At 38.5% G+C, this 27,581-nt stretch overlaps 2 protein-coding genes and 1 pseudogene across 2 annotated transcripts in view; 2 read left to right on the plus strand and 1 right to left on the minus strand.

Moving 5' to 3' along the window:
• Positions 1 to 27,581, minus strand: part of GAB2 (GRB2 associated binding protein 2) — a 195,998-nt gene that overhangs the window by 64,362 nt on the left and 104,055 nt on the right. The gene's annotated exons all lie outside the window — the stretch shown is intronic.
• Positions 536 to 1,965, plus strand: LOC129506565 (60S ribosomal protein L4-like; annotated as a pseudogene).
• LOC129506633 (ubiquitin-conjugating enzyme E2 variant 1) lies at positions 22,087 to 23,980 on the plus strand. The gene has a single exon (XM_055320409.1). It carries the CDS (start codon positions 22,110 to 22,112, stop codon positions 22,551 to 22,553), a length of 444 nt encoding a protein of 147 aa, XP_055176384.1. The 5' UTR covers positions 22,087 to 22,109; the 3' UTR covers positions 22,554 to 23,980.

A 27,581-nucleotide genomic window follows, 5' to 3' on the forward strand; every position in this document is an offset into this window, starting at 1 on the left:
TTGTAAAAGACTACTACAGAAAATTATATGCCAACAAACTGGACAAGCAATTGCCTAGAAGCAATGGATAAATTTCTAGAAACACACAATCTTCCAAAACTGAATCAAGAAGAAATATAAAGTCAGAATATCTCAATTACTAGTAACAAAATAATAATAATAATAAACTCTCACAAACAAAAGTCCAGGCCAAAACAGCTTCACATGTGAACTTTACCAAATATTAAAGGAAAGTAAATACCTATTTGCCTCAAACTATTCCAAAAATAGAAAAGAAAGGAAAGCTTCCGATTCATTCTAGAAGATGAGCATTACCCTGATACCAAAACCAGAAAAAGATAAAACAAAACAAAACTACAGGCTAATATCTCTCATGAACATAAATGCAAAAATCTTCAACAAAACATCAATACACCAAATTCAACAATGCATTAAAAGGATCATTCAAAAAAATAAAAAATAAAAAAGGATCATTCATACTTTTCCCATAAGAGCCACAGGGTGGAGAGGGGCATGATCCTGTCCTCTCCCTGAGATGGTATATACTCATCCTGATATAAGTGTACTCCAAAAAGGGGAATCATATGGCAAAAATATTACTTGCCTGCTATGTTCAAATCTCCCATTTGGCCTGTTATTGCACAAAAACAACAGACAGCCATATATTGTAACTGAATTAGTAGGTCATCAATCCAGTGCTGAGTCTTGTACTGGTGAAACCATGGTTCAAATTCCCAGAATTCAAGGCAGTGAGACCTACCATTCTGGCGAGAGTGCTCTTGGAAATGCGTGTTGTGGGGGCCGTATGCCTGCACCAACCATGCCTGCACCAACCAAAACGTGGTGCTCTTGGCACCACAGAGTGAACACAACACAGAAGCGATATGCCATCTGCTCTGCACTGGCTGCCTCAGCCTTACCAGACTGCTCATGTCTAAAGGTCACTGTATTGAGGAAGTTCCTGAACTTACTTTGGTGGCTGAAGATAGCATCGAAGGCTACAGGAAGACCAAGGAAGCTGGTGTTTTTTGCTTCTTACAAAACTTAAAACCTGGAATTATTTCAAAAAGGTCTATGCCTCGGGGCATGTGGGTGGCTCAGTGGTTGAGCATCTGCCTTTAGCTCAGGTCATGATTCCGTGGTCTTGAGATTGAGTCCTGCATCAGGCTTTCTGCAGGGAGCCTGCTTCTCCCTCTGCCTATATCTCTGCCTCTCTCTCTGTGTCTGTCATGAACAAATAAAATCTTAAAAAAAAAAAAAAAAAAGGTTTTGCCTCTCAAGTGAATGAGAGCTAGCAAGGGCAAAATGAGAAACTGTCATCATATTCAGCCCAGGGGACCCTGCATCATTTATAATGAGAACGGTCTCATCAAGACCTTAAGAAACATCTCTAGAATTACTTTACTTAATGTAAGCAAACTGAACATTTTTGAAACTTGCTCCTGGTGAGCATGTGGCACATTTCTGCATTTGGACTGAAAGTGCATTCTGCAAGTTAGTGTAAGGCACTTGGTGTAAGCCTGTGTCCCTGAAGAGTAACTACAACCTTCCAATGCATAAGATGCTTCATACAGACCTTAGCAGAATCTTGAAAAGCCCAGCGATCCAAAGAGCCCTCCAAGAACCATGCAAGAAGATTCATCACAGAGTCCTGAAGAAGAATCCACTGAAAAACCTGACAATCATGTTGAAGTTAAATCCATATGCAAAGACCATGGTGCTGGAGCACCATTCTTTGCTAGGCTAAGAATCACAAACTCCAGGTAGATAAGGGAGCAGAAAGCTCTAAAAGTCAAATCACATGAGAAGGGGGTTCCAGGCAAGAAGCCTGTGGTAGAAAAGAAAGAAAGTTGTTGGTGTTAAGAAGCAGAAGAAACCTTTGGTGCAGCTACCAAGAAACCAGTAACCAAGAAGAAGCCTGCAGAAAAGAAACCTACCACAGAAGAAAAGAAGCCTACTGCATAAAAACTTGACTTTGTTTTTAAAAACATAAAAACGAAAAAAAAAAATTAAAATTTAAAAAACAATAAATAAAAACATAAAAACTTACTTGATAAAAGTCAAATCATTTTGGACAGCTAATTTTGAATAAAGATATGATCAATGGAGTGAGGGAAAAGAAGGATTATTCATCACAATCAAGTGGCATTTATTCCAGGGATGCAAGGATGGTTCAATATACAGAAATCAACCAACGTGATATATCATGTTAACAAAATGAAGGATAAAAATCATATAGTCATCTCAAAAGATGCAAAAAAAGGCACCCAGTAAAATTCAACATCCATTTTCATGGTAAAAACTCTTAACAAAGTTGGTTTAGAGGGAACATACCTCCACATAATAAAAGCCACAGATAAAAAACCCACAGCTAACATCATATCAATGGTGAAAAACTGAATACCTTTCCTTTAAGAACAGAAAAAAGACAAAGATGTCCACTCTTGTCACTTTTACTCAATTCAGTACTAGAAGCAGATAAGAAAAATAAAAGGTATCCAAATTGATAAGGAAGAAGTAAAACTTTCACTATTTGCAGATGATATGATACGATGTGTAGAAGACCCTAAAGAATTTACCAAAATACTATTAAAATTGATAAATGAATTCAGTAAAGTTACAGGATAAAAAATTTAATATACAGAAATCTGCTGTATTTCTATGCAGTAATAATGAAGTAGCAGGAAGAGAAACTGAGAAACAACTCCATTTACAATTACCCAAGAAAAATAAAATACCTAAGAATAAACTTAACTTAGGAGGCAAAAGACCTATACTTGGAAAACCATCAGAAATTAATGGAAGAAACTGAAGATGATAAAAACAAATGGAAAGATACATCATGTTCACAAACTAGAAACATTATTTTTGTTAAAATGTCCATACTACTCAAAGCAAATGACAGATTCAATGCAATCCCTATCAAAATTCCAAAAAGATTTTTCACAAATTAGAATAATAATACTAAAATTTGGATGTTACTACAAAAGACCCTGAATAGGGAGCCTGGGTGGCTCAGTGGTTGAGGGCCTGCCTTTGGCCCAGGGCATGATCCTGGAGTCCCAGGATCGAGTCCCACCTCGGGTTCCCTGCATGGAGCCTGCTTCTTTCTCTGCCCGTGTCTCTGCCTCTATCTCTCTCTCTGTGTGACTATCATAAATAAATAAAAATTAATAAAAAAATTAAAAAAAAAGACCTTGAATAGCCAAAGCAATCTGAGGAAGAACAAAGCTGGAAGCATCACAGTTGCAGATTTCAAGATATACTACAAAGCTATAGTATTCAAAACAGTATGGTACTGGCACAAAAATAAGCACATAGATAATAGAGCAGGATAGAGAGCCCAGAAAAAAAAACTCAGGCTTATATGGTCAATTAATCTATGAAAAAGGAGGCAAGCATATACAATGGGGAAAAGACATTCTCTTCAATGGTATTGGGAGAACTGGACAGCTACATGCAAAAGAATGAAATTTCTTACACCATACACAAAAACGAACTCAAATGGATTAAAGACATAAATATGAGATCTGAAATCATAAAACTCCTAAACAAAAACATAGGCAGTAGTGTCCTGAATATCAGCCTTAGCCATATTATTTATGGATATTTTTCCTTAGGCAAAGGAAACAAAAGCAAAAATAAACAAGTAGGACTAAATCAAAATAAAAAGCTTTTGCACAGTTAAGGAAACCATCAACAAAACAAAAAAGCAACCTACTGGGTGGGAGAAGATATTTCCAAATTATTTATCTAATAAAGGGTTAATATAAAAAGTATATAAAGAAGTTATGCAACTCAATGGCCAAAAAACAGGGACCTGAGTAGACATTTTCCCAAAGAAGACATACAGATAGCTAACAGACAAATGAAAACATGCTCAACATCACTAATCATCAGGGAAATCCAAATCAAAACCATAATGAATTATCACCTCATACTAGTCAGAATGATTATTAATTAAAAGAAATAACAAGCGCTGGTGAGGATGTGGAGAAAAGGGATGTGCACTGTTGGTGAAAATGTAAATTGGTGTAATCACTGTGGAAAACAGTATGGCAGTTCTTCAAAAAATTAAAAATACAAATACCACATGAACTAGAAATTCTACTCCTGAGTATCCACCCCTGCAAAAAAAAAAAAAAAAAGCCCCCGAAAACACTAATTTGAAAAGATATATGTACCTCTATATTCATTTCAGTTATTTACAATAGCCAACACTTAAATGAATAAAGAAGATGTGGTGTGCACACCCACATACACACGAATGTCACTCACCCATTAAAAGAGTGAAATCTTGCTATTTGTGACAACATGTATGGTGCTATAAGGTATTCTGCTAAATGAAATAAGTCAGAGAAAGATAAATACCACATGATTTCTTTTACTAGTAGAATCTAAAAATCAAAACAAGCAAACAACAATAAAAAACCAGAAACAGATTCATAAATGTAGAAAACAAAGTGGTAGTCACCAGAGGGGTGGGAGTTGGGGATAATGTGAGAAGTAGTTGAAGGGGTTGAAGATATATAAACTCCCAGTCATAAAATAATAAATCACAGAGATGAAAAGTACAGGCTAGGGAATATAGTCAGCAATACTGTAATAATGTTGTATGATGACAAATGGTAACTATACTATCATAATGAATGTTGCATAATGTATAGAACTGTCAAATCACTATGTTATACACCTCAAACTAATAATATTGTATATCAAGTATACTTAAACAATAAAAATTTTTAAAAAGAAGATAAAAAGACAAGTTGAAGAGTGGGAGAAGATATTTGCAAACCACATATTCAAGAATAATATCTAGAACATATAAAGAACTGTCAACACTTAACATTTAAAAGAGGCAAGCAATCCAATTAGGACAAGGGCAAAAGACATGAAAAGATATTTCACTGAAAAGAATATACAGATGGTAAATAAGCACACAGAAAGATGCTCAACAGCTTTCGTCATTCTGAAAACACAAATTAAAACACAATGAGATATTATTGCAGACCTAACAGAATGGTTAAAATAAAAAACTGTTAACAACACAAAATGCTGGCAACCAGGCAGAGAAAATGGGTCACTCAAACATCGTTGGTAATAATCTAAAATGATATAGCCTCTCCGGAAAATAGTTTGGTCATTTTTTTGTTTTTCTGTTGTTTCTTTTTTTTAAGATTTTATTTATTTATTCATGAGAGACACACACAGAGAGAGGGGGGCAGAGACAGAGGCAGAGGGAGAAACAGGCTCCACACAGGAAGCCTGATGTGGGACTCGATCTGGGGTCTCCAGGATCACACCCTGGCCTGAAGGTGGCGCTAAACCACTGAGCCACCCGGGCTGCCCTTTGTTTTGTTTTTCAAGAGAGAGGGGGCTTTCTGACACAGGGCTTGATCTCATGACTCTGAAATCATAACCTCACCTGAAATCAAGAGTTGACACTTAACCAGTTGAGCCACCCTGGCACCCCTAGTTTGGCCGTTTCTAAAAAACTAAACATGCAACTACTATATACCTCAGCAATTGCTCTCCTGGGTATTCATCCCAGAGAAATAATCCATACAGTGGATTTCAGACAAAACTTGTACATGAATGTTTATTTAAGTTTCATTTATAATCGCTCCAAATTGAAACAATCTAAATGTCTTTCACAGTGGGTGAATGGTTAAATAAATTGTGGTACATCCATACCATAGAATACTATTCAGCAATAATAATAATAATAATAAAAAGAACAAAGTATTGACACACAATTTGAATTCATCTCCAGAGAGTTATGCTGAGTCAACAAAGCCAATCCCAGGAGGCTACATAAAGGCTACATACTGCATAACTGCACTTACCTATCATTTTTGAAATGGCAGAATTTAGGAATGGACAAAAGATTAGCGGAGGTCAGTGGTTAAGGAGGGGCTTAAGAGTAGGACAGATGTGAGAATGGTAATATAAGAGAAGTATGAGAGATTCTTATGGTGATGGAAATGTTCTGGATATAGACTGTATTCATACCAACATTCTTGTTGTAATACTGTAGTATAGTTTCAGAAGATATTACCACTGGGAAGTCACCAGCAGAAGGCGAGTGGGGTCTCTGTATTATTTTTACAAGTACCTAAACTAAAATTATCTCAAAATAAAGCTTAATTAAAAAGAAACTGTTCTATAAGAGAATTAGAATGTTCATAGATGGGGTGGGGGGTGCCTGGGTGGTGCAGTTGGTTAAGTGTCCGAGTCTTGGTTTCAGCTCAGGTTGTGATCTCAGGATCATGTGCCCATGACCGGCTCTGCACTCGGTATAGAGTCTACTAGAGATTCTCCCTCTCCCTCTGCTCCTCCCATTTGTGCTTTCTCTCTCTAAAATAAATAAAATCTTAAAAAAAAAGAGAAAAGAATGTTCATAGATAGGAAATGTATTTGAAGAAAACCATAAGGAGGAAATGACTATTTCTCAGAGAAGAAAAGTAAACATCATGGAGAGAAAGGTTGTTAATAGCTGGCTAATGACCATGACCAGATCCAGCTGTCCTCAATCTTTCCCACTCAGGGATGGGGATAGGATCTCAGGATATCACAATGTGAAAATATGAATAAACTTCAGAGTCTGGGCTTCTGAACAGGGGGACACAAACTGTAGTAGACTAAGAGTCACTGGTATTTCTCAACTTTCCCAACTACATACCAACACTAGGAATTCTTGTATTATAAAGACAGGGCATGATTTTTGGCTTTAGAGAATAAAAGTTCCCAGATATACAATAAAAATATACATAAGATGCCAGCTAGATTCTCTTGTTTTTCTGTGTAGTAGCCACTCTCCGAGATATCCACTTCCTAGTACAGCCTTATGTGGTCCCTTCTCATGTTGAATAAGGATGACCAACAGGATATTGCATAAATGACAGTGTGTGACTTTGAAGGCTAAGTAATTAAAGACATGACAGCTTCTTTCCTGTTCTCCTTTGGATCGGCTGCCATTTTGTAAGGATACTCAAACAGTACTGAGGAGGAATGCACATGGTAAAGACCTACCGCCTCCTGCTAGCCGTATAGATGAGCCCTTCTTAGAAGCATGTACTTCAGCCCCAGTCAAGCCTTCAGATGCCTGCAGCTGTAGGCAACTCTCTGACAGCAATTTCATGAGAGACCTTGAACCAAATCCATCAAGCTAAAGTGCTCCTGAATTCCTGACTCACAGAAACCATATGAAATATTAAGTATTAAAAAAAAGAAATATTAAGTATTGTTGTTTTAAGCTGGTAAGCTTTAATTTGTTATGCTGCAATAGATAACGAATACATTCTACTTTCCATTTCCAGGGCTAGGTGGGTATAACCAAAGGAAACCAATGAGAAGAAAGCCTTGTGTATTTAGAAAACTAAAAGCAGAGCCTAAAAGGTAGACTAATAGGCCGATGGAACAGAAGAATCCAGAAACAGATCCATACATACTTTGTCACTATTTTTATGAAAAAGGTGGGGCATGAACACCAATAAAAAATAAGTTTATTAAAAAAAAGAAAGAAAAAGGTGGGGCATTCTGGGTGGCTCAGTGGTTTAGTGTCGCCTTCAGCCCAGGGCCTGATCCTGGAGACCCAGGATCAAGACCCACGTCAGGCTCCCTGCATGAAGCCTGCTTCTCCCTCTGCCTGTGTCGCTGACTCTCTCTCTCTCTCTGTGTCTCTCATGAATAAATAAATAAAATCTTTAAAGAAAAAAAAAAAAGAAAAGAAAAAGGTGATACTGCTTTAGAGAAAAGAATGGTCTTTAATAAACAGTGAGCAGTCATTTGATAATTATGGGGAAAGATTCTTAATCCTTATTTCATGCCATATGTGAAAATTAATGTCAGATCATTATAAATCCAAATGTGAAAGATACAACAATAAAGCATTTAGAGGAAAATGTCTTCATGATTTTGGGGTAGGCAAAGCTTTCTTGAATATTCAAAAGTTACTAACACAAGAGAAAAAGGAATCAATGGTACTACATTAAACTTAGTGTCTGGCCCCATCAAGAGGATGAAAAGCCAAGTGCATAAGAGGAGATACTTGCCATACAAATATCCAATGAAGGACTCAAATTCAAAATATATATTTAAAAAACCCTCCTACATATTAGCAAGAGAAAGACCCCTTGATAGAAAAATGGGCAAAAGATCTGAATAGCCGCTATACAAAAGAAGAAATTCAAAAGGCAATAAGCATATAAAAAGATCTTGATTTCATTAGTCACTGGGGAAATGCAAATTAACACCACTACACAACCACCTGAATGGTTATAACAACAAAGACTGATAATCATAAGCACTGGGAAGAATATGGAGAAACTGAAACTCTTCTACCCTATTAGTAAGAGTGTAAATTGGTATAAACACTTTGGGAAACTATGGCAGTATCTTCTAAAGCTGAACATGAATCCCAGGACCCCACAATTCTACTCCTAGTAATTATGTACATATATCCACCAAAATACATGTACTATATCATGCTTGCCTTTCTGCTCCATTTCAAACACTTATTGTGGATAGTCGGGACTATTGCCATACTTTCCTAACTAGTTATCCTAATTAAATACTTATAAATGTGTCCAGTTTAATCTTGAAGTTTTGAAAATCTCCAAAATTTTCATGACTCTCCATCATCTTCACAGCAAAGTTCAGTTTCTGTAGCTTAGGGTTTTTTTTTTTTTCAATTAAAAATTTTAAAGCTTATTTTTAATGTGTTAAAATATACTGAACAGAAAATTTACCATTTTAACTATTTTAAGTGTACAGTTCTGTGGCATTAAGTAAATTCACACTGTTGCAGAGCCATCAACACCATCCTACCTCAGAACTTTTTCATCTTCCCCAACTGACACTTTGAGTCCACTAACTACTAAACTCAGTATTCCCAGTAACTCTACTCAGTCCCTAAAAACCACCATTAAACTTTCTGTCTCTAGGGATTTGACTACTCAAATATGTGGAATTATACAATATTTGTCCTTTTGTGACTGGCTTATTTCACTTAGCATGAGGTCCTCAATGTTAATCCATGTTGTAGCATGTGTCAGAATTTCATTCCCTTTTAAGGCTGAATAATATTCCGTTGTGCGTATATGTCACATTGTGTTTATCCATTCCATCTGTTGATGGACTCTTGAGTTCTGTGGCTCAGTTTTAGGGTCTTTATAACTTAGCTCAAACCTACTTTTCCAACTCATTTCTACTCCTTTATTTACACTTTGTTATATACACACACATACACACACATATATATATATATACACATACACTGTAACTATTCAAACCAAGTTGAATTTTCACTGCTTCCTGGACATACATTTTCACCTCCACACTCTCAATTTCGTTATGTCTGAAAAGACTCCCAATCTTCCTTCTTTTCTAAATTCTCTAAAGTTTTGCTTATATTTCAATGCTACTCTATAATGTCATCATTTTTGATCATCCTTCGCCCAAGGTTCCAACATGTAGAGCTCTTTTCAGAATAGAGGTTCTGGTCTTCGTCTTCCCCAGATCCTCACACAGGGCCTTCTTTCAGTACATAAGTACTCTTATTTATAGAACTACTCAAAGTAGCTAAATCTCATTAAAACACAAGTCTACACATTTATTAAAACACAAGTCTACACATTTATGCTTAAATATCTCATGAAACTTTTTCCTGTTTTCTTTTTTTTTAAAGATTTTATTTATTTATTCATGATAGACACACACACACACACAGAGAGAGAGAGAGAGAGAGAGAGAGAGAGGCAGAGACATAGGCAGAGACAGAAGCAGGCTCCACGCAGGGAGCCCGACGTGGGACTTGATCCCAGGTCTCCAGGATCACGCCCTGGGCTGAAGGCAGGCGCTTAAACCGCTGAGCCACAGGGGTTGCCCCTTTTTCCTGTTTTCAATAATAAACTATATTAAGTCACTTAAAAATGCCAAGTAGACAATATGAAGAGTTACAGGATATCACTTTCTACCTAATTCCTGGTGTAACCCAGCCAGGCAGAAGAAACACCATTTATTCAGATCAACAAAAACTCAAAGCAACAAGGCACAAAGGCAGAGAAATATGGAGAGCAGAATGAGGGAGATGCTGCAGAGTAGGAGAAAACCTTCAGACCAGAGTGAAAAGACCTGAATTACAGTCCCGGTTCTGCTTATAAACTTGGACAAATTTTTAATTTTCCTAAGCCTCAATAACCACACATATAAAAAGGGAAAATACAAAGCTAATATGATTACACAGGGTAATAAGTAAAACTCAAAACCGTCAAAGCATCTAGATAGAACTAAACTTGGCTGGGAGCCCTGGCGGCTCAGCGGTTTAACGCCGCCTTCAGCCCAGGGCCTGATCCTGGAGACCCAGGACTGAGTCCCATGTCAGGCTCCTTGCATGGAGCCTGCTTCTCCCTCTGCCTCTGTCTCTGCCTCTGTCTCTGTCTCTCTCATGAATAAATAAAATCTTAAAAAAAAAAAAGAACTAAACTTGGCATGGTAGTGCCAAGAACATAGTTCCTGAATCTAAAGCAGTTCAGGGAGATTCTGAAATCACGAAATTGGCAAAAGAGTTATCATTATAACAGATCCTCACATTCCCCACTCATTGTTCTTTCTACTTCATCATTAAGAAGCCAGTATTTTTTTCCCTTCCTTCTTGCCCTGTATCATACATCAGCAACTCCTCTGAGTTTTGCCTTTTTGGGTCAAACGTGTGACTATCCTTCCAGTCTCTCAGGTACAAGAATCATCTACTTCCACTCAGTTCTTCCTGCTACTTCACTGCTCATGCCAAATCAACAAGGTCCTTTTACAGTATTCAGGAAAACAAGCCAATTCTGCTAGGTGTTTTGAGGGATACAGAAGAGGAAAAATCTAACCACTCCTTTCAAGTAATTTATGTGTTTAACAATGTTGCAGGAACAAAAGACATGAACATATGTCCCTAAAATAAAAAGCAAATTTGGGGGCACCTGGCTGGCTCGGTTGGTAGAGTATGTGACACTTGATCTCAGGGTCCTTCAGTTCAAACCCTATGTTGTATGTGGAGCCTACTTAATTAAAAAAAAAAAAAGCAAATTTTTAGAACTACCATAAAAAGAGACTAATATGCTGTTAGACCAGTTAGGGCACTGAAGCAGGGAAATCAAATTGAGTGGGGGAAGCAGAGAGAGAGAAAGAGAAATATGAATGAATATGAACAATGACGAAGATAGGGTATAATATATGGTTTAGGGAAGGAAGGAGAAATGTACATTTCTTATAGAGTACACAATATGACCAAGGCCTGGGGATGTGACAAGTTCAACAAATATGGAAAAGTCTCTTTTAAATGTGGAAATGGAGAAAAGGAAGAGCTTGGTGGTTCTGGAAAGACTTGAACATCATGCTAAGAAATTTTGCCTTTCTCTTATTGGTAATGGGGAGCCACCAAAGAGTATAGCTCAGTAGAGACATGACTGTTGTTGCTGGGCTATTATCTGGCAGAATGATGGTAATGAATCAGAGAAAGGAAAAATAAGAGGCTAATAAAACTATTTAGAAAGTTGTTATAGTAGTCTGCAATCTTGAAAGAAGACAGCAAGAAGACAGAAAGGAAAAGACAATGTAAGTCACTTTATTCAACAATGGGGCTTAAAGAAGTATATGGTGGGGGGGCCTACTCTCAGAAAAGAACTTTCCATTTGTGTCTGTGATTAAGAGAACGCCACCATCTTCTCTGATGAAACAGAAGTGACTGTCTTCTTTTTGTACCCAAATCCAGTAAAAAAAAACAAACCATTTCACAACCATTCAGACCACAGACACGTACCATGGGTATGTATGACCTGGAAATTGCATCATGCCTTGCTTCTGAGCAGAGAGTGCATGTTCCACAGGAATTTGTCTGTTCTTTAGGTTAGGTTCCAAGGTAGCATGTAGCATGAGGCCATGACGTCTTCCTATTGCTTTTGGCACCTATGAAAACTCAGGCGGGCCTCAATTTAGCTTTACACTGGCCATAACACACAGGATGTTGTGTTCATTTCTGGTGGTGATAACGAGACTTTAAATCCTATGTTACTAGGATTCAGTTAGGTTCTGCCTGGAGTCACGATTATAGTGTTCTAAGACATAAGGGGCTAACATGTGGAAGAGCAATTTGATTTATTTTGGGTGATCCCATATACCAAAGTTGAACTAGTGCCAGCAGGCACACAGTACTGAAAAGCAGATTTTTGCTGAGAGTTGGTAAGAATTTTTTGAAAGAGTGGTCCAAAGCAGGGCCCTTGGAAACTGGAGAACTACTCAGCATTGGAGACACTGAAGAGGAGATGGCCCAGGCCAGGGGTCAGCAAACTTGTTCTATAAAGTGCAGAGAGTAAATATTTTAGGCTTTGCACATAGTATAGTCTGTCACAATTACTCAAATCCATAGTGGCAGGGAAGAAGCCATGGATAATTTGTAAGCAAATGAGAATGGCTGTGTTTAAAACTATGTAGAAAAAGAAGGGATCTCTGGGTGGCTCAGAGGTTTAGCGCCTGTCTTCTGCCCAGGGCGTGATCCTAGATTCCCAGGATCGAGTCCCACGTTGGGCTCCTTGCATGGAACCTGCTTCTCCCTCTACCTGTATCTCTGCCTCTCTCTCTCTATGTGTCTCTCATAAATAAATACAAAATCTTTTTTTTTAAGATTTTATTTATGAAAGATAAAGCAGGCTCCATGCAGGGAGCCCAACGTGGGACTCGATCCCGGGTCTCCAGGATCACACCCCAGGCCGAAGGCAGCGCTAAACCACTGAGCCACCCAGGCTGCCCAATAAATAAAAAATCTTAAAAAAAAAAAAACACAAGAAAAACTATGTAGAAAAAGAGATATTGGGCAAGATCTGTTTGCCAACCCTTGGCTTAGGCTAGGGGTGGGGCAGGAGACTGAAAGGGGGCTCAAGCAGTGGATCAGTAGATAGACTAGGGATGAAGGTCTCTTTCAATTTTGAGAGTCTTCTGTATTTTTAGCCAAGAAAATCTAATATGGTAACATCTCATTCAATTAGATTATTCAGTCTTAAAACAGAGGGATGTGTGCTTCTAAATAACCCACTATTAATTAGAATCCCCTTGTACTTGCAACTTTAACAGCTGAAAATATTTCTAAAACTCCAGAATCTCCTGCCCTGCCTTAGGTATTATACCAAAGATAACAGAACTTTTCTTTGATGACTAAGGACTTAGAGCCTCATATCATCTTTCTAGATACCAAATCTCACATGCCTTGTGGTTAAAATTGTAGAAAGGTCAAGGCATTTCTTGGAAGAGGGTTTTGTGTAACTCCTAGAAATGGGTGTGTCTTTTGAACTTCCCTCTTTCTGATGAGGGTAAAGCCAAAAACTGCCAATAAACCAGGAGAATCCTGTCAAGTGAAGATAATAGTTAGTTATAACCTCAGAATCTAAGGTTACTAGATGTTATCAACAGACTGACCTTGTTAGTCGGGGATATTAGAAACATAATATTTGCATCATCCAAAAGTTCTTTGTTTTATACGTAAAAAAAATTCATCAATATCACAAATGCACACACACACACACACGCGTACTCTCATTCACTTTCAAAGATGTAGAAGAATATGCTTGGCTTAGTACGTGAGGCACAGCCATACCCCAATACACATGAAGTATGCAAGGCCAATCTTATGTGCCATAACAGTTAAGAACAAACAATAAGAGAGTCCAATGGATCACGTAACGGTCACATATTTCGGGAGGAACTCTTCCTAAGTGAGAAAGAACTTCTTGCTATTCTTACTCTAGGAATCCTTCAACTACTGTAGACCACAGTGACTTTACACTCCGAGGGAGGGGGAAAAAAGGGCACTTGCTGAGCTCCTGCTACATATCACATGCTTTGTATCCATTATCACATTTTAATCCAAACCAATGCTGCAAGGCATATATGATCCCCCTTTTTTACAGACCAGAAAAATGAGTTTCATCGAGGTTATACAACTGGCAGAGATCACAACCCCAGAGCTTCTGGCAGGTTGGAGCTAGGGTCCAGAAAGAACTTGAGAAGCTAATACAGATAGACTGCTGACTACACTTTGAGACACACTGGCCAGAGTATCTATCTATGAAAGATCAAGTTCATAGTTGGCAATAGCAATAGAAGGATTAGAGTGCAGGTCTCAGCTCCTAGTCCAGAATTATTTCCACTCCTCAAATCCAAATCCCCTAGGAGAGGGAAGCATAATTACATGCTCTTGACTCATTCATCTCAGTAATAAAGTTTTCCTCTGATTCCAGTTAACCTTATTTGTTCCTGGGGAAGAGAATAAACCTTATCTCTCACTACAAGACTATTACATTGTGAAGTCAGAGAGCTTTTGTACCTCTAGCATTAGGAAAGTACTTGGTACATGTTATGTGCTTTAGGACTCTTCAATAAAAGCACAGGAAAAGAAGAGGTAAAAAAGAAACAAAACCTTTTAGTCAGATGACCTGCTAATGTAACACTTCCAGGATTCTAACCATTTCTATCCTGGGAGAGATGGTACACAGACACCATGAACACAAAAGATCACTTCTGTGTGATCTTTTATGTGAAACTGACTCTAGCTCTAAGCTTTGGGGGTAAAAATTATGGGATCCTAGGTTAGGCTAGTTAATGCTTGGTTCAGCTATGGGCAAAGGATCAAAGCCAGCTTGAACAGTTGTTAAGATTCCACATCAGGACTTCAGTGTGTCTCAACGTGGGCTCTCTCTTTCACTGGACAGAAAGTTGTAACAATATGAGCCTGACGTTGTTGTGACTACCATTTGGAGTCTGACGACAGCTAATCCAGAGAATGCTGAGTTAGAAAGATGGATCCTGATGAAATATAAGTGCTAAATCAAGCTGATCCTGCAGCCAGGTTTCCTCCTTTTTGGCTTAGGTGACTTAAACTCTTTCCTCATTTAAGGCACTTGAGGTCACTCTCTAGTCAGCACAGGTTTTAAGCATGAATCCCATACTGAGACCCAGAACTGTTTGCTATCACAAGAGTAACTCAGGGGTCCTTCCCAGAGGCTCGTATCATATTGGTTATCCAATGCACTTTGAAGTATCCTTCACTTCCAGTTCCTTTTCCACTCCTTTTTCATTCCCTCACCTCCTTCCAATCATTCAATCAGCATTTATCAAACCTATCAGTGTCAGGTCTTTTAGGACCTCACAATCTACGGTAAGGACACAGGTAACTCAGTACTCTGAGGTCACTGCTCTACTAGTGGTTGAACAGAGAAGCACTCTGCCTGGGATGAGTCAGGGAAGGCTGCAGAGAACAAGCAACATTTGGATTGGGTCTTGGTGGATGAGCAGAGTTTCCCAACTGAGGTACTGAAATTTTTCACTGCACTACATGTGTGTGTAAAGAAATCATGAAAGAAAGCACTGTGGGTTTTGCTTTGGGGGTCACAAATCAATTTTAGCAAGTAGGTGAATTTTCTAATGCAGAATCTGACACCTGTGATTAGGAGGAACAACTATATATGGAAAAGCTTGGTGTGTTCAAATAATAAAGCTAAATTTGGTAAAGCTGAAGAAAGGATGACAAAAAACTGTGTGGAAAGGAAATCACTGAAAGGAAGGCTGGAAAAGTGGTATGGGATTATTTTAAAAGCTTCACATGTTGAGTTTCACGCTTTTTTTCTGTAGGTCAATCACTTTTTTTTAACGTTGTAGTTGACACTCGATGCTATATTAGTTTTGGATGTACAGGTCAATCATTCTTGGTATTAAGTATTAATGTAAAATTTAAAATTTGAGAATTTCCCCACAAAGTGACTTACAGTATTTATTAGCTAATAAATAAAAACTCCTATGAATTCATTAACTCATTTATTTTATTGATTACCATGTCTCCATTTTTAAAAAAGTATAAATACTTGTAAATTTGGTGCATAAGTGAATTGTATTGTGTGTGTACATGTTTTCAAGAACTTGTGGAAATGGAATGAGGAGGGCAGAGAGGCCAGAGAGCTGTTTAAGAAATAATGGCTATTTGGACCAGTGGCAAAGGACATATCCTAGTATATCCCAGAGACTGAAATGACTAACCTTGGCAATATGGGGGATATGAGAGGATATAGGAGATATGGGAGGAAGAATAAAGACAGACTCCCAAGATTTCCTGCCTGAGCAAATAGTTGGGCTGTGTCATGACTTACAGTGAGAACTACAGCCACATCTCTCTGACAAACCTATCACAATGTGCTCTGCCCATTCTTTGCCTTGAATGCATCAAAAACGAAGGAGTAAAATGAATTTGACATGTGTGAGAGAACGAGGGTCACATCTGGGAACCAAAGAGCATTGTATGAGTGATTACACTGACTAAATTCTATGAGATTGATTCCCCAAAGACCAGGTCAATTTTTCTGTAGAGGACTCAGGGAATCCATTAGTGGAATTACCTCTCCCACTGACAATACAACAAATGAGTTGTTGCCAACCCTTTGTGTTTCGGAGAAACAAAGGTCATTCCATTGAGGAACCTCCCTTTCATGTCCTTGAATGCTCCGATCTAAGTTGTATTTAAAGCTCTGAATTAAGTAAAGGTTACCAGAAAAAAACAGGGCAAAGTTGGAGGAAGGATGACAAATAATGTCCATCAATAAATACAGTTAAACTGTTCCTTTCCTTTAGGACAAAGGTTTCTGTCATCAGACTATCCCACTTCAAGTACTGGGAGAATAGAAGATGCCTGGGTTTCTGGCTTCCCTAAAGATCTGGTTTCATACTTCCTTAAACACATACCTGACTGTGTGACTCTCTTGCTTCAACAGCAGTACTCAAAACCCGAGTATGTAACAGAATTTCTGAAACTTATGTTCAAATGCAGATATTCCCAGGTCCCAGGACCAATAGAGATTGAGACTTACTTGGGGTCCAGGGATACTACAAAATGTCCAAGAATCCCATTTGGAGAAACAATGAACTGCATTATTAATAATGGTTGATAAAATATGGTTACAATTTAGTGAACTGTCCTGGGAGAACAAGTAGATCATGGAGATCTGGGTTGTACTTCCAGTTCTGTTTCTGGTCAGTTAACTTGCCATGTGAACCCAGGTGTGGGGGAGAACATTACTGCTATGGTCCATAGTTTTCACATTTTAAGCGACAGGAAAAGACAAAGGGTTGGCAATGTCACTAGAGCTTCCTTCCCCACCATACTAGACATAATCTCCCAAAGTACTCAGATTGTAGATATACATGAAAAAGAACACAGAATCCAGTGCTTTCTGGAATTTGCCAGTCATGAGTGAATTTTGTGAAAACCTATTTCTAAGGTACAGGATGAACACGAGGCTCTTCTGGAAGCTGGCTTTCTCTTCCCTAATCAAACTACCAATATATTTGCAGGGAAGTAATTCAAAGGATGGAAGGAAGGTGCCTGGGTGGCTCAGCTGGTGAGGTGTCTGCCTTCAGTTCAGGTCAGGATCTTGGGATCCTGGGACCCACACTGGGGTCCTTGCTCCATGGGGAGCTTGCTTCTCCCTCTACCTTTGCCCACCACTCCCCCTGCTTGTGCTCTCTTTCCTTCTGAAAGAAAGAAAGAAAGAAAGAAAGAAAGAAAGAAAGAAAGGAAGAAAGAAAGAAAAGAAAAGAAAATCTTTTTAAAAAGACACCAAAAACAAAAGATGAAAGGAGAAACTATGACTAATTGTGAAGATTAACTCAGGTGATCAAATAAATGCCCTGCTTGCCTCCTGGAAGCCCTAATTTACATCAGTCTGGCTGCCTAAAGTATGTATATCTGAAACACATTCCCATACAGAGACTATTCTATGGCCTCTATTATGATCTATTTTAAAGGGTTTTTTTTTTTTTAAGATTTATTTATTTTATATATGAGAGAGAGAGAGGACATAAGCAAGGGTGTGTGTAGAAGGTTGGGGGTAGACGGAAAGACACTTCAAGCAGACACCTGCTGAGCGTGGAGCCCTACCTGGGGCTCAACCTCAAGATCCATGAAATCACAGCCTGAGCTGAAACCAAGAGTTGGATGCTTAACGGACTGAGCCACCCCAGTACCCCAAGGGATTCATTTAATTTGTAAGTCTTTATACAGCATTAGAAGAATAATCTCTGGGCTAATACCTTTCTTTTCCCCTTGTATTTTTTTTAAATCAACATTACAGAGGTATAGTTTATATACAACAAAATTCACCCATTTAAAGAGTTCAGGTGTATGAACTTTGACAAATGTGTATATTATATAACCACCACCACAATCAAGACAGAATAGTTCCAACACCCTAAAGGGTTCCCATTGTCCCATTTCCAGGTCAGTCTCTACCCTAGGCAATCACTGATCTACTTTCTATCATTATAAATTAGATTGGTCTTTTCAAGAGTATCACAGAAATGGAATCACACATCATATATTCTTTTGTGGCTGGACATACAACATAAAGTTTTATGATTCATCCATATTGCTGCATACATCAGTAGTTTTTAAATTACTAATCGTATATAATTTTATGAAGGTACCATAATTTCTTTATCCACTTATTGATGGACAATTGAGCTGTTTCCAGTTTTGGGCTATTATGAATAAAGTAGCCATGGAATATTCACGTACATGTCTTTTTCTGAACATGTTTTAATTTCTGTTAGGTAAATATCTAGAAATGAAACGGCTGAGTCACATGGTAAGTATATATCTGCTATTGTAAGAAAACTGCCACACTTTTTTCCAAAGTGGTTATCAATTTTTGAGTTTCCCCCAGAAACTTATGAGAATTCCAGTTTCTCCAAAAACACTTTGCCATTATAGCTAGTCTAGTGGGTATGTAGTGGTATCTCACTAAGTTTTTAATTTACGTTTTCCTGCTGACTAATGATGTTGAGCAACTTTCCAGGTTCTTATTGGTCATTGATCTTCTTTTATGATGTGTCTGTTTGAATCTTTTGCCATTTTTTAAGTTGAGGGTTTTTTTGTTCATCTGTTTGTTTTGCCTTATTATTGAATAGTAAGAGTTCTTTTTTTTTTTTAAAGATTTTATTTATTTATTCATGAGAGACACATAGACATAGGCAGAGGGAGAAGCAGAATTCCTGTGGGAAGTCTGATGTAGGACTCAATCCCAGGACACCAGGATCATGACCCAAGCCAAAGGCAGATGCTCAACTAATGAGCTACACAGGTGCCCCCGAAATTAAGAGTTCTTTACATATTTCTGGGTACTGTCTTTTGTCAGATATATGTACTGAGAATATTTCTCCCAGTCTGTGGCTTGCTTTTTCATTTTTTAAAATAGTATCTTTTAAGAGCAAGTATCTTTAATTTTGAAGAGATCAAATTTATCATTTTTTAATAGCTCAGGCTTTTTTTTTTTTCATTCTTCTATTTCTTACGTAAAAAATTCCTTTCTACCCCAAGGTCAAAAAGCTTTTCTGTTTTGCTTTTTCTTAGAAGTTTTATAGTTTCAGTTTTTATGTTCCATCTTGGTGCAGGCTGTGAGGTAAAAATCATGGTCTGTGTTTTTCTTTTCTTTTAAGACTTTTTATTTTATTTTATTTATTCATAGAGACACACAGAGAGAGAGGCAGAGACACAGGCAGAGGGAGAAGCAGGTTCCATGCAGGGAGCCTGACGTGGGACTAGATCCCGGGGCCTCCAGGATCACACCCTGGGCTGCAGGCGGTGCTAAACCGCTGCGCCACCAGGGCTGCCCAGTCTGTGTTTTTCAAATGGATATCCAGCTGTTCCAGCAGTGTTCCAAAAAAAAAAAAAAAAAAGAAAAAAAAGAAATATCCTTACCATAAGAGATTGGCTTGGCCTTTTTGTTGCAAATCAATGACCAAATATATGTAGGTCTATTTCAGGATTCTCTACTATATTCAACTTCTCTCTCTCTCTCTATCAATATGCCAATATCATATTGTCTTCGTTACTGTAGTTTTGCAGTAAGTTTTGAAATTAAGTAATGTGAGTCCTCCAACTTTGCTCTTCTTCAAAATCGTTTTGGCTATTCTAGTTTCTTTGTATTTCCATATAATTTCTAGATTTTGGAATCTAGTTTTAGAATCTAGATTCTAAATTCTAGTTCTAGATTCTAGTTCTAGAATCTAGATTTTAGAATCTAAGTTTCTACCAAAAAAAAAACCCCCAAACCAAAACACTCCATAGTGCTGGGGTGTTGACTGGAATTGCATTAAATCTAGAGATCAATTTGGAGAAAAATGGCATGGTATCATTTCTTCCTTAAGTGTTTGATAAAATTTACCAGAGAAGCTGTCAGACTTGGAGTTTTTTGGGGGGAGGTTTTTTTTTTAATTTTTTTTAATTTTTTTTTGGGGGGGAGGTTTTTAATTAGAATTTAAGTTATTTGATAGATTAAAGAGCTATTTCGAGTTTTACTTTCTTCTGTATCAGCTTTGTCTTTCACGGAATTTGTCAATTGCGTATAAATTATTAAATTTACTCAGATGGGGCAACCCTGGTGGCTCAGTGGTTTAGCACTGCCTTCAGCCCGGGGTGTGATCCTGGAGACCTGGGATCAGGTCCCACATCGGGCTCCCTGTGTGGAGCCTGCTTCTCCCTCTGCCTGTGTCTCTGCCTCTCTCAGTGTCTGTGGTGAATGAATAAATAAAATCTTAAAAAAAAATAAATTTACTCAGATAAGGTTGTTCACAATATTCTTATATTACCCTTTTAAAAAAACTGGGATAATAATACACATGCCATAAAATCCACCCATTTAAAATCCACAGTTCAACTTTTTTTTTTTTTTTTAGTATATTCACAAGGTTGTACAACCATCATACTATCTAATTCTGGAACATTTTTATCACCCCAAAAGGAAATCCTGTATCCCTTAAGCAGTTACTATCCATTCTCTGTCCTTCTCAGACCCTGGAAACTACCAATATATTATCTTTTAAAGTATGTGATATTGGTAGTGATGGGCTGATCCATTTTTGAGGTACTCTATTTTCACAGAGATCCAGTCCTAATGCATGAAATCTAAAGAGAGCAAGTCCCTTCACAATCTGGGACTCTAGAGAAGTGGAAGAAGAGAGAATTTTCCCGGTCTGTTAACTAGACTCCTCACTGCCTAGCAGCATTTTCAACCAGTGAAGAGTGTGCCAAATTACTGAATGGTTTTGATTATTTCAGCCCTAAGGAAAGCTTAAGTCACCTAGGGGCCAGTCACCTCTGGCCACAAGCTACCTGTAGCCTGACAATGAAATATGTGTGTGTGTGTGTGAATATTTCTATATCTACATATAAATATATCTACATATAAACATATAAAATATGATATGAAAAAGTTTGGGAGGCACTGGCCTATAGTATGAAGTTCAAACTCATCTCTGGACTCTCTTTCATTTGGCCCCAAGTTGCTTCCTGTAATTGCCTTCTACACCATTCCCTCTATTCTTATTCTTACACAAATATCTTAGACTCCAGGGAGAATTACGTGCTTCAGTCCAGAAGCCCTGTAGCTGGTGCCTTTGAGGTGTTCTTTGTCAAATACTACCAATTTTTCAAGATTCTATTCAAACGCATTTGGGGTGTGGAAGGGGGACTCTCTGGCAGGGTAGGGATTAAGCTCATCTTCCCCCTTACAAAGCAACAGCTAAACAGAATGCTGGCTGAAGACTCAGTACTGACAGGCCATCAGAGTATAAATCTTTAATTATATTTTTGAAAGTGTCTTATGAGGGCAGCCCAAGTGGCTCAGCAGTTTAGCACTGCCTTCAGCCCAGGGCGTGATTCTGGAGATCCGGGATCGAGTTCCACATTGTGCATGGAGCCTGCTTCTCCCTTTGCCTGTGTCTCTGCCTCTCTCTCTCTCTCTCTCTCTGTGTGTGTGTGTGTCTCATGAATAAATAAATTAAAAATCTTAAAAAAAAGAGAAAGTGTTTTATGAAAAAGCAAGAAAGGGATTATCATCATTTTGTAAATCAAGGAACATTCATCCAGAAAATAGGAATGACCTACTAATAACCTCACACATGGAAGTTCCACAGAGAGCTGGAACAAGAATCCAACTCTCCTTATTGCCATGCCATTTATCAATATACCAGTATTTTTTTTTAAGATAGGACCCAGGCCGGCCTTCGAGCGACAGCGATGCAAGATGGCAGCCACCACGGGCTCGGGAGTAAAAGTCCCTCGCAATTTTCGACTGTTGGAAGAACTGGAAGAAGGCCAGAAAGGAGTAGGAGATGGCACAGTTAGCTGGGGTCTAGAAGATGACGAAGACATGACACTTACAAGATGGACAGGGATGATAATTGGGCCTCCAAGAACAATTTATGAAAACCGAATATACAGCCTTAAAATAGAATGTGGACCTAAATACCCAGAAGCACCCCCCTTTGTAAGATTTGTAACAAAAATTAATATGAATGGAGTTAATAGTTCTAATGGAGTGGTGGACCCAAGAGCCATATCCGTGCTAGCAAAATGGCAGAATTCATATAGCATCAAAGTTGTCCTGCAAGAGCTCCGGCGCCTAATGATGTCTAAAGAAAACATGAAACTCCCTCAGCCACCCGAAGGACAGTGTTACAGCAATTAATCAAAAAGAGAAACCACAGGCCCCCCTCCCCCCCATTCGATTTAAGCAGTCATTTTCCACAGTAGTACATTTTCTAGATACGTCTTGTAGACCTCAAAAGTACTGGAAAGGAAGCTCCCATTCAAAGGCAATTTATCTTGAGATACTGTAAACGATACTAATTTTTTGTCCATTTGAAATATATAAGTTGTGCTATAACAAATCATCCTGTCAAGTGTAACCACTGTCCACATAGTTGAACTTCTGGGATCAAGAAAGTATATTTAAATTGATTCCCATCATAACCGGTGGGGCACATCTAACTCAACTGTGAAAAGACACATCACACAATCACCTTGCTGCTGATTACATGGCCTGGGGTCTCTGCCTTCTCCCCTTCTCCTCCCGCTGGTCTCCTTCTGCTGGCTCCCTCCCTCCCTCCCTCCCCCCACCCCTCTGTCCCTGCAACAGCCCTCCAGCTTGGGGTGGCTTGCTAGAATAGGCGTGAAGGTTTCAGGTCACAGCCTGTGGGACTACTGCTGGGTGTGCAGGGGTGCTCCAGCTGCACCCCTGGTTTCTTTTTAAGTCTTAAATGATGCCCTCCCCCCTCCAAGCCATCATCCTTTCTCCACTTCCCATGACCACCCTCGGCCGAAGCATAGATTGCAACCCCCTCTGCTCCCCTCTGAAATTGGCCTTTGGTGAGGAGTTCAGGGCTTTCCCCATATCTTCTCCCCCACCTTAATCGAGGGGTGCTGCTTTTTCCTTCCTCCTCAAGTCCTTTTTTGCACCATCACAACCCAATACTTCCTTGCTTTGGCCAGAAGCCATCAGGTAAGGTTGGAAAGAGTCTCTGACTTCCCTCATTTAGTTTGGAACCACATTTACTCACTCTCCACCAGCCTGGGAATGAATATTGGGTCCTCAGCCCTGCCACCCTCTGCTGTCATCATCAGCTGATGCCGTTTTTTTAGCTCAGGTTTTGATAAAGTGAAAAGAACAGTCACCAGGGGTATTCAGACCTGCCAGCTCTCAAAGTGCTTGGTGGTAAAACTTGGAGAAAGGCCACAGAAGACACTTGTAAGCACACACGATCCCTCTGAATGAATTGTTTTCTTTTCCTGTAATTGCTTTTGCTTTTAACAATTGAAGAAGTTTTAAACAGGGTTCTCATGTGGTCATCTTACAATCCATTTGGGTCTAGTTTGGAATCTGACAACTGGAACGAAAAGAACCTTGGATTCGGTGCATACTTTGGTTTTGGTGCTGCTGCGTCTCATGGTCCTCAGCAGGGATCAAGAAAGAACTCAGTGTGCACAGCAGATCCCCGAAATTGGCGGGCTTGACTTCCTGGCAAATTGCTGCGTTTTTCCACTTTTCTGTTCAGGACCACTAAATGCTGAGATGTGGATGCATACCGAAATAAAAGCGATTCATTGTGTTCTAAAGATTTTTTTTTTTAATTTAGTGTTTGTATAAAACCACCTTTTGAAGCAGCAACTATCAAGTCTGAAAAGCAATCGATGTTTCCATTAATCTTTTTCTGGGGGATACCTTAGTTCTAAGGATTTAACATCCTGTAAGTAAAGTTGAACATAACAGTATTCCATAAGCAGCCTTTTTATTGTCAGACCATTGCCTGATTTTAATATAATAAAAAAGAAAGTGTGCGTTAATAAAAAAAAAATAAGATAGGACCCAAAATCTTTCAGTATAAAATGGGTGCCATATATATTTTCTTAATTTGGGGGAATTTACTTTTTTCAGCTTTACTGAAGTATAAATGACATAAAAATTGCAAGATATTCAAAGTATATATCATGGTGATTTGATATACATATACAACCTATCTTTTAAGTTCCCCAAGTTTCCTAGCAGTGGTCAACAATGACTTATGTGTACTTTAGAACAATCACAGGTTGGATATTGGGGTTGAGGATAGGAATGAATCCTGAATGTGGAACAGAAGATCTGACAGAGAAGTGGCACACTAGAGCTCTGGGTGCCTTAAAGCCTGCTTATAGGGGATGCCTGGGTGACTCAACGGTTGAGCGCCTGCCTTTGGCTCAGGTCGTGATCCCAGAGTCCTGGGATCGAGCCCTGCATGGAGCCTGCTTCTCCCTCTGCCTGTGTCTCTGCCTCTCTGCCTCTCTCTCTCTCTCTCTCTCTCTCTCTCTCTGTGTCTCTCATGAATAAATAAATAAAATCTTAAAAAAAATTTTTTTAAAAGCCTACTTAGCATAGTCTAATGGCAGTCACTTAGCTGATTCAGAGTTGTCTCTGTGGAGTTAGTACTGACCACTTCAGTAAGCAGAAGTAAGAGAACCTCCCATCTTAAATAAAAACCACCTAATCCTTTCATTTCTAGGCACCCATTCCACCTTTGTCTGAGTGAACAATAAAGCTGAATAAATACTAGACTACGGACTCAGTTTTTAGACAATTTTTCCATCTTGAGGCACCCTGACTCTGTGACATGGTATCCTTTGGGGCTCTAGAAACTTTCCCAAGGTCCCAATTTCTTCCACGACTTCAGAGAGCAAAAGGTTGCAGATTCCAATTGGGGTCTTATGGCTTCCTCAAGGAAAAGTCAAGTATCTCCCAGGCTCAATCTCGGTGACTTTCTAACTAAAATTCTTTGACTGAAACAAATCATTTTCTGACCTTAGCCCTTATTTGATTAAAAAATGTTACACTGCAGCAGTAAAAAATACAGAATTGATTCCAGCAGTTTAATCTCTAGAATGCATACCCCTATATTTACTATATATCTCTTCATCATGCTTGACTCATACTTAGAAATTTGGTACTTTATTTTTGTAAGAACCTTCCACTTCACTGTACTCTAAAATGAAATGAGGTTTCCCGAAACCAGAATATAACATGATTTATTAATCTGCATTAATCAAACCTAACCAAATCCAAACCTATCCACTTTCTAAAGCAATCAATGTAGTGCAAAATTAGAACAGAAAACTTCTCTAAAAGGATAAGTAGAGATTTCATGTGTAAGCAGTTCTTGTTTATAGCCCCAAGTTTCATTTTAAGTGTTATTTATGTTATTTCAGATGCACAAGTGTTTTTGTAAAATTCTTAAAAACAAAAGACGGAAAAGATGCATGGTAATGCGTGGGACAATGGAAAATAAGCAGGATTTAGAATTTGAAACTGTGGTTCAAATCCAGATATCACTTACTAGCTGTATGACCCTAATGAGTCACTTAACCTCTATGAGCCTTAGTTTCCTTATCTGTAAAACAGAACAAATTCCACCTACTTCACATGGTTATAGAGAGGAAAGAATAAGGCAAGATATATATGGTTTTGCTTTGGTTTGGTTTTTTTTAGATTTTATTTATTTATTTATTTATTTTATTTATTTATTTATTTATGAAAGTGAGACCACGCACACAAATGGGGGAAGCAGCAGAGGGAGAGAGAGAAGCAGACTCCTCACTGAGTGAGTTGATTCCATGGAATAAAAAAAGAATTAAGGTAGGTATGTATAGAGCAGCCCGGGTGGCTCAGCAGTTTAGCGCTGCCTTCGGCCTAGGGCGTGATCCTGGGCACCTTGGATCGAGTCCCATGTCAGGCTCCCTGCCTGGAGCCTGTTTCTCCCTCTGCCTGTGTCTCTGCCTCTCTCTCTTTCTCTCATAAATAAATAAATAAATAAATCTTAAAAAAAAAAAGATAGGTCTGTAGGTGCTGTTTATTTAATAATAAAAGCAAGGGCTGCCTTAAAATATACAGAGAAGGACGCCTGATGGCTCAGCTGGTTGAGTTCTAACTCTTGATTTCAGTTCAGGTCATGATCTTGGGGTTGTGGGATCTGCTGTGCTCAGCACAGAGTCTGTTTGGGATTCTTTCTCTGCCCCTCTCCTCACTCGCACACTCTGTCTCTCTCTAAAATAAATCTCTAAAAAAAAAAAATGTACAGAGAAAAAACATTAGGACTGTAGAAAATCAGAAGGATTAGATTTAAAGTGATTCCTAGTGTCCAAGTCATAACCTTTTAACAGCTGAGCCTGTGAAAATATGAGTTTACGATATTCAAAGGAATAAAGTGTACAAAGGGTTTTTTTTTTAAGATATAAAAGATAGGCAACTATTATAGCATTTGTTTGGTATTTTTGTTGAGTTTCATAAGAAGGGAGTCCATACCTCAGACATTTCCTTTCTTCTATTACGCAGTATATATGATGTAAAGTATAGAGACATATCTATTTCTATCTGCATAAGAGAAAGAATCAATTAGGAAACTACAAGGTACTAAGAAGTACAAGAAAAAGTAGAAATTATACAAATAACAGGGACAATAGATCAGCATTGGTGGTCACACAGATAGCTAACAATAGGCAGAGGGGACTAATTGTTAAAAAGTCCTAGTGATCACGCATCCTGACCATGTAGAATGAGTATGCAATGGTACATTTTGAGATAATACTTCAGCCTGCAAAAGATAGCTGACTCCATGAACTCATATTCTCTCATCTCCTAGCAGGGCTTCTCAAACTTTAACATGCACCAGGAAAAGAAAAAAATGCATTAGTATTACCTAGAGGACGTGCAGATTAAAATACAGATTTCTGGGCCCCACTCCCAGAGTTTCTGATTGAGAAGGTCTAGAGTGGCGGGGGGGGGGGGGGGGGGGAGTCTGAAAATTTGCATTTCTAAAAACTCTCCAGAAGATGCTGATGCTGCTGGTCCTAGAATCACACTTTGAAAACCACTCCCTTAGATACATCATTAACTACAATGACATAATATTGAGGCATAATTAAGTTCTGAATAAGGCTAACATTCAGGTCATAATTGTAAGACAGCATTTTGTAACTCTGGCCAAGCAAGAGACTAAAAAATTCCTCATTTCAAGGTAAGAAATTAAAATATAAGAAAGTAAAACATATATGAAAGTCATTAGCTCATGTCACATTAATGTAGCTGAAGTTCATCTAGAAAAAGAAAGCTCAGCTTCATAACCAGTGGCAGATCTACAACACTGAGAAAGTAACCAAGCCACTTGCCTCAATCAAATTCAATTAGTCTGTC

This window comes from Nyctereutes procyonoides, unplaced genomic scaffold (genome assembly GCF_905146905.1).
Source record: "Nyctereutes procyonoides isolate TBG_1078 unplaced genomic scaffold, NYPRO_anot_genome, whole genome shotgun sequence".
In the NCBI taxonomy this organism is placed as follows: Eukaryota; Metazoa; Chordata; class Mammalia; order Carnivora; family Canidae; genus Nyctereutes; species Nyctereutes procyonoides.

Excerpts from the sequence above, each read along its gene's own strand:
- LOC129506633 (XM_055320409.1), top strand. The coding sequence starts at position 22,110 with ATGGCAGCCACCACGGGCTCGGGAGTAAAAGTCCCTCGCAATTTTCGA.